This window comes from Anser anser (genome assembly GCF_964211835.1).
Source record: "Anser anser genome assembly, chromosome: 5".
Lineage (NCBI taxonomy): Eukaryota > Metazoa > Chordata > Aves > Anseriformes > Anatidae > Anser > Anser anser.
In genome coordinates, this window is record NC_139725.1 from 38425663 (window position 1) to 38438267 (window position 12605).

Consider the following 12605-nt stretch of genomic DNA (forward strand, 5'->3'; position numbering starts at 1 on the left):
ATTTTCTGTACAGGGTAATTTCCATTGCCAGTAGATAACACTTCATATTCCAAAACACTGCAAAAACAACAGTAGATGTACAGGTCAAATCTCCCTTCAGTTACCAAAATACGTGTGGAACTCCACAAGACTCAAAGCCTACATTTATGAATAATTTATGAACTCAGCTTTTTACTAAAAGGCTTCTTTAGTGATCTTTTTGCAATTTGATTTAAACATAAAGGACAAGAAACCAGTGTGGACAGTTATGTAAACTGAAGTATTCCTTCAGTAGTTCTCTTAGACTCTATCGAGGCTAGTCAAGAAACACATTTAGCATGATTCAGCACTTTTGAGTCTAGGTCAAAAAGAATAATCATCTCAAGTAGTCACAGCAATGACAACTTCTATATACAACCGTTACAGGAAATGTTTAGAACCAAAATAAGATCTGACTTGCAAACTTACACTAGCTATTTGCTTTTCTTACCTATTGTTTTGGATGATGAAGACCAACTAGCCAAATTCTCCTTCTTCCTGACAATTTGCACAATGTTCATACTACACGTAGTACAAACACATTGAAGTTGCAAATCAAATTAATGCAACAAAACTGAAATACCAAGTATACACATTTAAGCCTAATACATCTTCGTTTTTCTCTTTGATTTCAAGTATTTCTGCTATGGTAACATGATTGCTTTGACTTCCACAGCTTTCCTCCTTCCACTACCAGCATCTGCCTGTTACTGTCTTAAAAGAAGCTTTATATAGAATAATACTGAGCCTATTCCCATGAACTTATTTTAGGAGATTGTCACCAAGCCTATATTCTTTTTGTTTTGCAGAGGAAATGGTAAATTAGAAAAGCAGAACCCTTCTGAAAACACAGCGTGGGCAACATTCTTGTTTACTCGGTGGAAAAAATTCTGGAGTGCCCCTGTAACTGTATTTATGGGAAATGTTATAATGTATTTTGCTTTTCTGTTTCTGTTTACTTATGTCCTTTTACTGGATTTTAAACCACCTCCACCTGAGGGTCCATCTGTTAAAGAAATTATACTTTACTTCTGGGTTTTTACCCTGGTCTTAGAAGAAATCCGACAGGTCAGTAACATTCAGCATCTCAACAGCAATGCAATAAACCCTGAGATAATATTTCAAATAGATTTACAAACTGCATAAACTGTGCAAACTTGAAGATTTCAACTCTCATGTGCAGGTTTGCACAGAAAAGAAATACAAATCTTACCTTATTCAAAATACTCCACCTCTCCCTCCCAGAGGGACCTTTTCCTACACCTAATAAGCCTATAACTCCACCTTTGTTTTTCGTGCTTGCTCCAGCTGTAGCCAATAGCCAAATGGGCCGCTAAGAGCCAGGTGGCCTTCACTTTATGAAGTATCTGTCTGGTTTCACTCCCCAGAACTAGGACCTCCCACCACAGTTAACATAAATTGGAAGTTACAGGCTGCACCTGGAAGTGCAGCAGATATATCCATATTTTCAGAGTTTTCTACCCTGCTGGAGACTGTTAAAAAAAAAAAAAAAAGACTTAATGAATTCAGATTACTTCTGTTTGTTTGAAAATATTTATACATTGAAAACATTAGCAGATCTCTCTTTGTTTTGCTTTTCCTGTTTAAGAAAACAAAGAGACTTCACTAATCCCCCAATTATTGTTCTTGGAATATCCTCAGTTCAACAACTGAAATAATGTGTGAACAATGGTGCTAGCGTGTTGCCAACTGTGGGTGCATAAAACTGTCCTCTTCAGACTAAAAACCAGTTATAAACACTTACTCTGAAAGAACAAATAGACGCTTGTTGTTTAAGCAATGGGGATAGTGAAGGAGCTCCCAGTTTGTTACAAGTTATTTGAAATTATTCTGAAAGGCCATAAACAGAAAAGCACAGAGAAAATATTTGGATCAAAGAATATTTCATTATAAACCTGTAAGTGGAGTGCTAGGCTGAAAGCCTATTAAGACAGCTCTTTGCCTAGATTATCAAATGTGCACTCACAATTATAGTGTACAAATGTCAAATCTGTACATGCTGTTTAGATAGCTCTATCTAGAAATTGAACATTGACCAGAAATTTGTTAAATTCTTTAACAGTCTGAATGCTCACATCTTGAATCAGACCTTATTAAAATATCACAAGATTAAGAAGGTTGTACTTTTTTCTTTCTTGTGTGTGTTTTAAGACAGTAAACTGAGCTTATGTTTTCAAGCTTTTTTTCCTGTTACACTGGGAAGTTTTTGCTTTCTGCAATGAAAGACAAAAGGGAAACAGGAACAACGTTAAAACTCACAATGAAATAGCAAAACTTGAAACAGATCAGTGCTGATGGTCGCTTCTCTTTTTCAGAGTTTCTTTACAGATGAAGACACAAATTTAATGAAGAAATTCAAACTGTATCTAGAGGATAACTGGAATAAATGTGATATGGTGACCATCTTCCTTTTCATAATTGGGGTAACCTGCAGGTATATATATCTGTTTTATGTGATGTGGTCAGCTTCAGGAGCATGGGCTGTGTATGCCAGTTGACAGGATAGTCTCACGTGCGTGTGAGGTCAGGCTATGACAATTACAAATTTTGAAGAAAGTTTCTGCAATAAAAGCCTCTAAATTTCTGTTTAACTGAAGATGTTGCTGCAGAGACCACAAAAGGCATATTGGTATATTCAAACACCTGTACAGAGAAGCTCTGCTTCTCATTTTTTTTGCATTTACTTTTAGTCACTTTAATCACTTTTTTTGCTTTGTTTTGTTTTAATGTCTCCTTTCAGCTGAGACAGAGAAGTTGGTGTCTCTCCATCTTTGGGTTACTTCTCACTAATGTATAGATATTATATTACGTTTTTCTTACAGCTGTAATGACTGTGACATATGCAACCACAACCCTGAAGCACTTGCCTTTTCCTAACTAGACTATGCCTGGAAACCAAGTGTAATATTTGAGAAGAGACTTCTCAGCAGTTCTTGCTAAAATCTGGTATTTTGTTTCATTTGTTCTTCAGGATGCTGAATTCAACTTTTCAAGCTGGCCGCACAATACTTGCCATTGATTTTATGGTGTTTACCCTTAGACTTATACACATTTTTGCAATTCACAAACAGCTTGGACCAAAAATCATAATTGTGGAAAGGATGGTAAGTGTGCAGTCTCTCTCAGATAAATACTTGTACTTTGTAAAACATGGAGAACAGGAAATCTTCTCCTTACAAAGGAAATCAGTTTATAATGCGTCTTTATATTTTTAAGGCCTGTCATTTTGCGTATATTGCCTTATTTATCATGAAAATTAGATGTAGTGAGTTTCAAATAGATCCGTCCAAAGAGCTCTGTAGCGTATTAAGTTAGCCTCAATTTACTAATCCTTGTACTTCAGCTAATCATTTACCCTTTGGTCTGGCAAATCAGGAGTAGTGTCTGTGTCTTACACACTGCTATTACTCCTACTTCACAAGCTGTGTGCATTTGGAGCAAAGACCTCAGACAGACAACAGGGCATTTACAGAAGGGTAGGGCATTTACTGAATGGCTCTGCTGTGCTTTGGGAAATAGATTACATTATTTGCAAGAAGTGTGAAAAAAAATCTGAGAAAATTGATAGTTGCAAGTTTCCCACAGAAGTTGTTCTTACTTGTACTTTGTAACTCTAAGCTACAATGAAAACAGCACCTTGTAAGCATATGTTGGAAGATGATGATGAAAGATTTTTATTTATTACCACTCTCCTGCAGGAAATGAGACATTAGGACTATATTTACTGTGCTTGGGTATAGGTTGGAACATTGAAACAGCTTTTTATTTAGGCATGTTAATCCTCTAGGCCAATTAGCTCAAGGTAACTGATTAATAGGAGTTCATCTAATTGTAAATGCTATCATAGATTCTACAAATATTTGACTTGTGACTCAAAGCAGAGCTCAGTAAAAGCTCTACAGTCTAAACAAGCCTATACATTGAATAAACGTAACTACCAAGCTATTTAGATCTGTCTGCAAATGCAATAACTGAAACTCTAACATGACATTTGCTTTGAGTAGCTAAAGGGTAAAAGGCAAATAAATATTTGTTCTTGTACATTATCTAGTTTACAGCATTAGCAGGCTTTTACTCTAAGAGAACCAGGCAGATCTACAGCTCCCAACCCTTCCTGGCAGCGTACCAAACTAAACCAGGGCCCAGAACAAATATGGTGATATGTATACGTTAGCATCTGAAGTCATATGAGATAACACACGGATTAAGATGCAAATAAGAACATAAACGGCCTAGACAAAACTGTAAAACGGGACCTTTCATCTTCCCGCCATCCAAGCCAACACAATACTTTAGCTTCGGTAGTTCAGTGTTGAGCCTTATATCAAGGGAAAGAACGATGAAATTGACTTCAGTAAACAATATCTTATTGAAAGGTTCATGAGGTGGGTTCAAGCAAGATCATTTCCCTTAAATAGGGAAGTAAGACAAGATTGTGTCTTACCATCTTTGTCCTTTTTAACCTTGATACAGAATTGCTGAAATAAGTCTCCTAGCTGTTAAAATGGCAGTCCAATGTCAGTTTACAGGGAGACAGACTACAGTCAGGAAAAAATATTTCCAGACATACTGTTGTTTTCTCTTAACTGTGACACTATTGCAGTCCTGCAGTGCTGACAAACTTGAAATCATCCAGAAAACAAAATAGATGGGTGAAAGTCAGAGAGACATGAACTATGTCTTGCCTGCCTTAGGTACTATAATTCTTAATGGAACTTGTAGTAACCTCCTGGAGGTCTGAAATGCCTATGCTTTTAAGTAACTGTGCAATCCTATTATCTAACTGAAATGAATCTACAGTCCCTAATGAACTCTGTCAGATTAGATGGGAAGAGGATGAAGTGTTCCTCTTCCACCAGGGAAAAATTACTGCATTTGAAATACATATTCGATTTTTTTAAGTAAGTGCTTTTGGATTCAATTACTTCTGCTTCTGTAGAGAAATACAGTGTTTAAAAGCAGAAAGTCTTGAAAATAATCTCTCAGATGCATTACTTAGCTTGAAAACCAAAGACAGGAGCTACCTGGTCCTTGCAGTCTTCAATGTCTGCCCTATCCATGGTTCAGAATTCATCAATGAGTGCTGTCATCCACGATTGACTGCTGCAGCAGACTTCTTGTAATTCACAGCTAAACATTCAATGGTACTGTGAGATCTCACAGAAAATCTGCATTTAAAACAGATTACTTTAAAAGATAAAATGTTTCATTTTTAAACACTAATTGACTGAAAAGCAAGGATTAAATTAAAAATATGCCTTTATCTAAACTAGCTAACAAACAAAAATGCTGGTTATGGCCCAGGAGCAATGTGGTAACAGCAAGGTCAAGAGAGAAATCCTGTGCATGAAACTGTATTCCACCTCCTTTAACCTAAACAAGCTTGTAAAGAAACAATTACTTGAACAGTTTTCATACCAAGCTACTGTTCTTTGATTATGCTATCAGTCATTTGTCCTCCTTTTCTCCCTCCCCTTTTCTCTTTTAGATGAAGGATGTTTTCTTCTTTCTGTTTTTCTTGAGTGTATGGCTCATCGCCTATGGTGTGACAACTCAAGCTCTGCTTCATCCTGATGACAACCGAGTGGAGTGGATATTCAGAAGAGTGCTTTATCGTCCCTACCTTCAGATATTTGGCCAGATTCCACTGGATGAAATAGACAGTGAGAAAAATTCTCCCCTAACTTTACCATCTTTGAGTGCATATTTCCCTAGCCAAAGCTTTCACATTACTATGATATAAATAGTGCATTTGCAAATGAAGATAACATATAGTGTGAAACTATATTAGAACATGGGGGTTGGCCCTGTTTAGAGAAGCTGTCTACAATATTCACACAAGGATTTGCAGTTGAAAAAGGTTGGCATTCCTTCTTTCACTTCAATCCATTTCTGCTCAGCTTAACCTAGATCCAAACAACCCTTGTGTAAACTGTAATAACAACATCTCCATATATTTTGGCAGTTGTTTAATGTGACAGTTTTACAGCAGTACTGCTCTGCCCATAAGCAAACACTTGTGTTTTAGAATAAATATTCCTCTGGAGCATTTATTTACTCTGGAGTTAAAGTTGCCCCAATCAAATAAAGCTAGTAATTGTATTTGTGCTACATTTCAAACAAAACAACAAAAATAATCAAAATACATTGAAATGTTTGGACATAAAGGTTTAGAGGCAATATTTCTGATAGAGAAGCAGGTAAAATGCAGAATAGGTCATCTCCCAAAGAAGTCTGATGTAGTGTCACAGAATTTAGCCAGAATAACAGTTCTGAATGTCAGTGACAGTACTGAAGTGGGATTTACACTTGAAGTAATGTAGATGAAACCAAAAAATCCCATAGGCAGCAAACTAGAAAGCATTCTTCCATATTCACCCTGCTTAATAAGAAAAGGCATATGCCTTGGAAAAGCTAAAGTCAGAATGAGGCAAGAGAGCAGGGGTATGATTCATCTCACTTAGCTTTAAATGCCTACAGTGTAAGCATCCACAGCACAAGAAGTCACTCTTACTTCCACTAAAGTAACTGGTAAGAAATATTTCTGGAATAGGATTAATCTCATTTGAAAATAGGTCAGATAAAATATCCCCTAGAAGTGTCTGTTTCTTCCCATTGGGAGTCCAAAAGGTGTCCTCACATACATAAATAACAGATTAGATGACAGGGAAAAAATACATTACATGGACAAATTCCAGAAGGGAGTCACTTGTACTGTGATGCTCTTGACCTTATTCAACATCTTTATAAAACATATGGAAAAGGAAATGGTTAATGAATGCAGCAATATTTGCTGATGCAACAAAGGTACTGGGTAGTAAAGACTAAAGCTGACACCTAAGAGTTGTGGAAGACCCTCCTGAGGGATGAAGCATCAAATGAAATTCAGTGTAGATAAATATAAGGTAATGTGCCTGGTGACAGCTGTAGTGACTTTTCAGATAACTCTTTGCATTAACGAATAAGATCACCTGTGACTGTGGGGAAAGGCATTATTGGTGAAAAAAACAGAGAACAAACAAGTAAATATGGCTACTTTAAATCTGTGGATTTAATTCATTACATGATAGAACTTCCTGAAAAACAAACACACCTATGATTCTTAAGCCCAGTGTAGGAAGATTTAGATGAATGATATGAGTATAACCAATAGAGAGTAGTTATCTTTTCCTCCATAAGTTGTAAATGATTTCAAATGAAACAAGCAAAAGGAGATTTTTTTTTGCATACATAACTGTCAGCCATTTAATTGCTGTATGATGCTTTGAATGCTATAATTGTGCATAGACTGAGAAACCAGTTGGAGAAATTAATCAAGGAATCCTCCTACACCATTATTAAATACAAATTATCTGCCTGGGCAAGTCCTTCAGCCACAAATTCCCAGACCTGGAGGAAATATCCCAACAAAATGCCACTGGTTTTGTTGTATGCTAGGCTAGTGTAAGAACTTGCTATAGCCATAGCTGGAGAGAGGATATAGGGCTAGCTAGACTGCTAGTCTGATGCAGTGGCACCATTCTTACTAACCTGGACTGCAAGCTCAGAGGTACAAAGCAGTGGTTTAAATTCAGGAATTACTTTTTTTTTTTTAATTTAGAAATTTACTTTTCTCCTCTAACATGCATACTGTCATGAGGATTGTGAAGACATATATGGGGAGGTAACATTTACTAAAAACTCAAAGGTAGTTTGAATTGATATGATTACATGCATTTTCACAAAATCAGCAACATTGGATATTAGTTCACATAAGCGATGTTTCAACTGCAAGAATTAGCTCAGTAGTTCAAGCAGCCAAAGAACTGTCCTTTTGCATCTTGTATTTACATTCCTGCTTGCTACTCAAAAACAAAAGGCAGTGCAAAAGTTACATACTACCACAATACTGGTCTTAAGCTCTAATGATTGCAAAATATTATGAATAAAGTTATGCTGTTTATATGCAGTTGAGATCTCCTTTTAATAATCAGTATCATCATCTTTGATTTGTACCTAACAGAAAAAGGTATTAAACATATGCAACAATCCATGTCAATAGTTCTTGAAAGATGACATGTTTAGACATATCAATTAAGTTTTTAGTTGCTTTGAAATAACTATAAAATAGTGTCTTAAACTTCAGGAACAACTTGTAATTCCTGCCCTTCTCTGTTGAACATAAGAGATTTTCCTCACCAAAATGCAAAACTTTTGTCTCTGCTCTAAGAAATAAGTGTGGCAGTAGGATTTGTCAAAACTATTTATTTCTCTACCCCTCTTTGCAGCATCACGAGTGTTTCCCCGGAACTGTACACTTAATCCATTGCAGATTCTGAAGGACAACTCACCATCATGTCCTAACAACTACGCCAACTGGCTTGTCATACTTCTGTTGGTCATCTTCCTACTAGTCACAAACGTTCTCCTTATGAACCTCCTGATTGCTATGTTCAGGTAAGAGCGATTTCAGTAAGTTTAAGACTTAAGAGATGGCAAAAGTTCAGCTGAATGCCAGAGTTTACTACATTGCTTGCATGTTCCAAAGTGACTGGCCAACAGCAATTTTCCTAATATTATTTGGGGGTTGATAGGTAGACTTTTATGATCATGTAAGTCGTCATCTTCTTTACTCTAGCCACATTAAAGACAAGAAGAAAAGAAGCATCTTTTACTATAAAAATTCAATTAAACGTGCATAACAAGGTCTGGATCCCTGGCTGTGCTGCAGTAGAAGTCCACAGGTGCAAAGCAGCTGTAAACTTGGCAGACTTAACAGTAGATAATCTGCACAAAGGGGAAACTTAATGTCAACATGATTAATGATGACTGATTTGTTTGAAGAACTGATATTCCACGTTTGCCAGTGTGGCAGGAGTGAATCGGAATTACCTTTCTTTTCTTTAAAAAAATACACTAGTATTTCTTTAACATTTGACGACTGAAACTGTTATTATTTTAATATCTAAAAATTTGCACAATCTTTAGTTTAAATTAACTCTGCTTGCTGACCGTCCTGTTCCTTTTATTAAAGAAAACTTGGGGCTGTTTTGTATTTGTAATGATATGCTTGTTGAGATAAAAACAGTTCTGTAATTTTTTCTCTACAGTTACACTTTTCAAGTTGTTCAGGGCAATGCAGACATCTTCTGGAAGCTTCAGCGCTACAACCTGATTGTTGAATATCATGGACGGCCTGCCTTAGCACCACCATTTATCATTATTAACCACATAACTCTGGTTCTCAGAATAATCTTCAACAAAAAAGAACATAAAAAAGAACATCTGGGTAAGTAGCTAACAAATGTCTATAAACTGGAGACCCTGATGCTCTTTTGAGGGTATACTGCATAAACCAAACAGAGGAGCAAGTAAGATTTCCATAAGCTATGGGCCATAATTCATTATCTTTACCAAAAAGTGCCAGGAGAATACACATGACAAATTAAGGTTTATAATGTAGCCTGTACTATAAACAGTTTCCCACAACGCCTTTCTCTGTGCAACATAGTTATGATACAAAACTGGTTGAAGGGATTTGATTTCTGAAGAAAAACAAATGTATAATTTGAATAAATCATAAACAGTTATTTTATCTGCTCTTAAATTTTAGTAATGAAAAATGGACAACCCTGAAAGTGCAGATGAAGTCCGAAATCTGCTGGGATCAGTAGAATTTCCCAATGCACAGATTACAGAGAGAGAGAGAGAGAAAGAGAATACACTTAGAGAAATGGTGGTCCCCTTAAAAGCTGTCATTAAAAAGGAGGATGAAGTTTAACTAATAACAGAAGGCATTTAGAGGCTTCCTATAGTGATTGCAAACTTGGTATATCTAGTTTAATGGTGTCTGATAACAAGCCTATTTCCTCCTCTTGCACAGACTGATAATGGGCTTTGGAGCAGAACTGTTCATGTTCAGAGCCCTTAGACTAAGCTTCCTGTCACACACACCCTCCTTCTGGCTATCAAGGCACACTGCTGAAGCTTCTTCCCCTCCAAGAAAGCAAGTACCTGCCTGATCAGGGTCTAAGCTTGGTAGTATTTGGAGCACGCAGCAAGTGTGCTCTTTTACCAGACTTTAGGAAGATACAAAACTGGTATGTTCAAGTTACCTCTGAAATTGAGCTCTTCTGTTGGCCGGGCCAGTTAGTTTGCTTTGTAAGATGACAACAGCCAACAGATTTACAGTTTAAGGCGGAGGGATTTTTCGCAGTTCTTCTTTCCTATTTATAATTGTTCTAATAAAGAAGCTTAGATGATAAAGTGTATCTGAATGTAAAGCTTTGTTCATTAAACACTTGGGGGCCACAGTATGTGAGAAGTCCAGTAATGTCCTAAATGAGTTTAAGTGGAATCACTGAAATTGGCCTGTGCTATTCTTCAGAAACCTCAGGACCCTTATCCAGCTGCAAAAGGTCAATGACCTTCCATCACAAGAAAAAAAAGTGTAGAAAGTACTTATTTTACAATAAATTTTAATAGCCTGTCACTCCTGCAATGGGAAAGCAATATTTGATTTTTCTTTAGCTTAGCAGCCTTTCATTACTTAAAACTAATATAGGGAAAAAGGGAGCAAAATATAATTTTTAATATCTTTTTTCCCCCCTATAGAAAGAGATCTTCCAGTTGGCCTAGATCAAAAAATCATAACATGGGAGCTGGTGCAAAAAGAAAATTATCTTGTAAACCTTGAACAAGAAAGGAAAGAAAGCAATGAAGAAAGGCTGAAGGCCACATCTAATAAGTATGTTATTATGACCCATATTAAGTGAACCTTTCAGGTCTTCAAATTTGCATGAGATAAATATTCAGGTACTGTAACACTTATATGAGGAGACCAAATGGAATGCAGTTCTTCATTGCATGAAAAACATGACAAGGCATCATCACTTCAATAATGAGAAGAGTCTTTCACATTCTTGAAGTACATACAATTACAGACCTGTAAGCTCCAGGCAAACCTGCAGTCAAGCTCAAATGAAAATCATATTCATAAAGAAATGACGGAAGAACAGTTCCTTTACTGTACTGCAGAGCATGTACTTCCATCCCCTGTAGGAATACAGCAGTATTGGAAACAAAACATTGATCAAAGTCCTGTGAAATTGTTGTTTCCAAAACAGAAAGAGGTTTAGACTTTCGAATGACTGTTTAAAATCTCTGGAATTATCCGAGCTTGCAGATACAGAAGTACTACTTATGGCTTTATGACATAAGACTAATGTTTTGCACAAGAAATTCCTGGCATGATCTCTAGAATTAGATTTTATTAACTGGATCTCCATTTAAATATTTCTCTAGAATATCTTCCCAATAGGAATATCACCTAAATTGGTTTAGTATTCTGATGAATTAAAATGCAAAATTACTACTTGGAAGTTTACTCCTTTAAGTGAGACACAAGATAGATACATACAGGGAAAACTAAAACATCTAAGACAATACGAAAAGCCACACAACAAAGCCGCCTTCTTTGAAGAAGCTTTTAACACCTGTTTCAGGTGTTTCCTCTTACAATAAAACTGATTTCAAATAGAGTCACAGTGGGTGTGAAAGTTGTTAGAAAATGCAGCACAAGAAGGTTTCAGAACTTTATTTTTCTGTGCTCTGCCTTTCAAAACATTCATCTAATTCATAATACCTGGAGTCCAGACCAGCCTACTTGAGTATATTATTGGGAAATACTCTCCTCCCTCTAATCTAACAGACTCTACATTCATAATAATTTAGATTATTTGGTTTTAACTTTAATTCTCATAAGCAAGTCACTGACAAAATGCAGGATTTTGGCCCTAAGAATGAGCAATAGCTTAATTGCCTAGATCAAGCAATAAATAAGCATGTAATTGCTTCTAAACAAAGGGCATGATTTCAGATATAGCAGAGACTGAAAGAGGTTCAGATGACCACCACTAATCTTACCTCTTAGGTGTCAGCAAACTTACCTGTGTATTTGAAATCTTACATAACCCTCCAAAAGCTATTCACTGAACTCTGCATTAAACCAAATCCAAAATACATCAGATACATCCAGCAAGAGCCTTTTCACATAGACCTGAGTGCAACATGACTCATTAAAGGGAAAATTTTAAATAGTAGTTAGGACAAAGCAGAGAGGGATTTGAGGAGCCTTTGGGGAATTGGATGCTAGGAATACGAAACTGATTGAAGAAGAGGTAAAGGATGTAGAAGATGTGTGAACAATTTGAGTTGGAGGGACCATATTCAAGTTCTCCACATGGTCCCTTTGGACTGTGTGGAAAAATGGATTTGAACATCAAATCAGTGTCTGAAAGTGAAACGTCAAATAAATCAAGTGGCTCATCAGCCCTGTGTTAATGGAATAAATATTATGGCATAAATTTTCATGCTAGAATCAGTTTACATTCGGCGTAGATGGACTAATAAAGGACTAGAAAGACAGAGCTGGACCTATGGCTCTTTTCTGCAGTCCTTAATTTCCACAGCAGCAGGGACTGAGCGGCTGCTTTAATCTGTATGAATATATGAGGAGCCCTTGGGCGGTATGCATGGGAGAGGTATGACAGAAATGCTGCTCTTTTCAGTAAATACTTACAGGAACC

At 36.5% G+C, this 12605-nt stretch overlaps 2 protein-coding genes across 4 annotated transcripts in view; one reads left to right on the forward strand and one right to left on the reverse strand.

Moving 5' to 3' along the window:
• The window catches only part of KCNQ1 (potassium voltage-gated channel subfamily Q member 1), a 409094-nt gene that overhangs the window by 391312 nt on the left and 5177 nt on the right, over positions 1–12605 (reverse strand). The window lies entirely within an intron of this gene.
• The window catches only part of TRPM5 (transient receptor potential cation channel subfamily M member 5), a 54442-nt gene that overhangs the window by 37028 nt on the left and 4809 nt on the right, over positions 1–12605 (forward strand). For all 3 annotated transcript variants that reach the window (XM_083838808.1, XM_083838807.1, XM_083838809.1), the window contains 7 exons: positions 828–1086; positions 2355–2473; positions 3011–3143; positions 5528–5702; positions 8307–8475; positions 9129–9307; positions 10633–10765. In XM_083838808.1, coding sequence (XP_083694934.1) covers positions 828–1086; positions 2355–2473; positions 3011–3143; positions 5528–5702; positions 8307–8475; positions 9129–9307; positions 10633–10765 — 1167 coding nt within the window. The remainder of the gene's footprint in view (positions 1–827; positions 1087–2354; positions 2474–3010; positions 3144–5527; positions 5703–8306; positions 8476–9128; positions 9308–10632; positions 10766–12605) is intronic.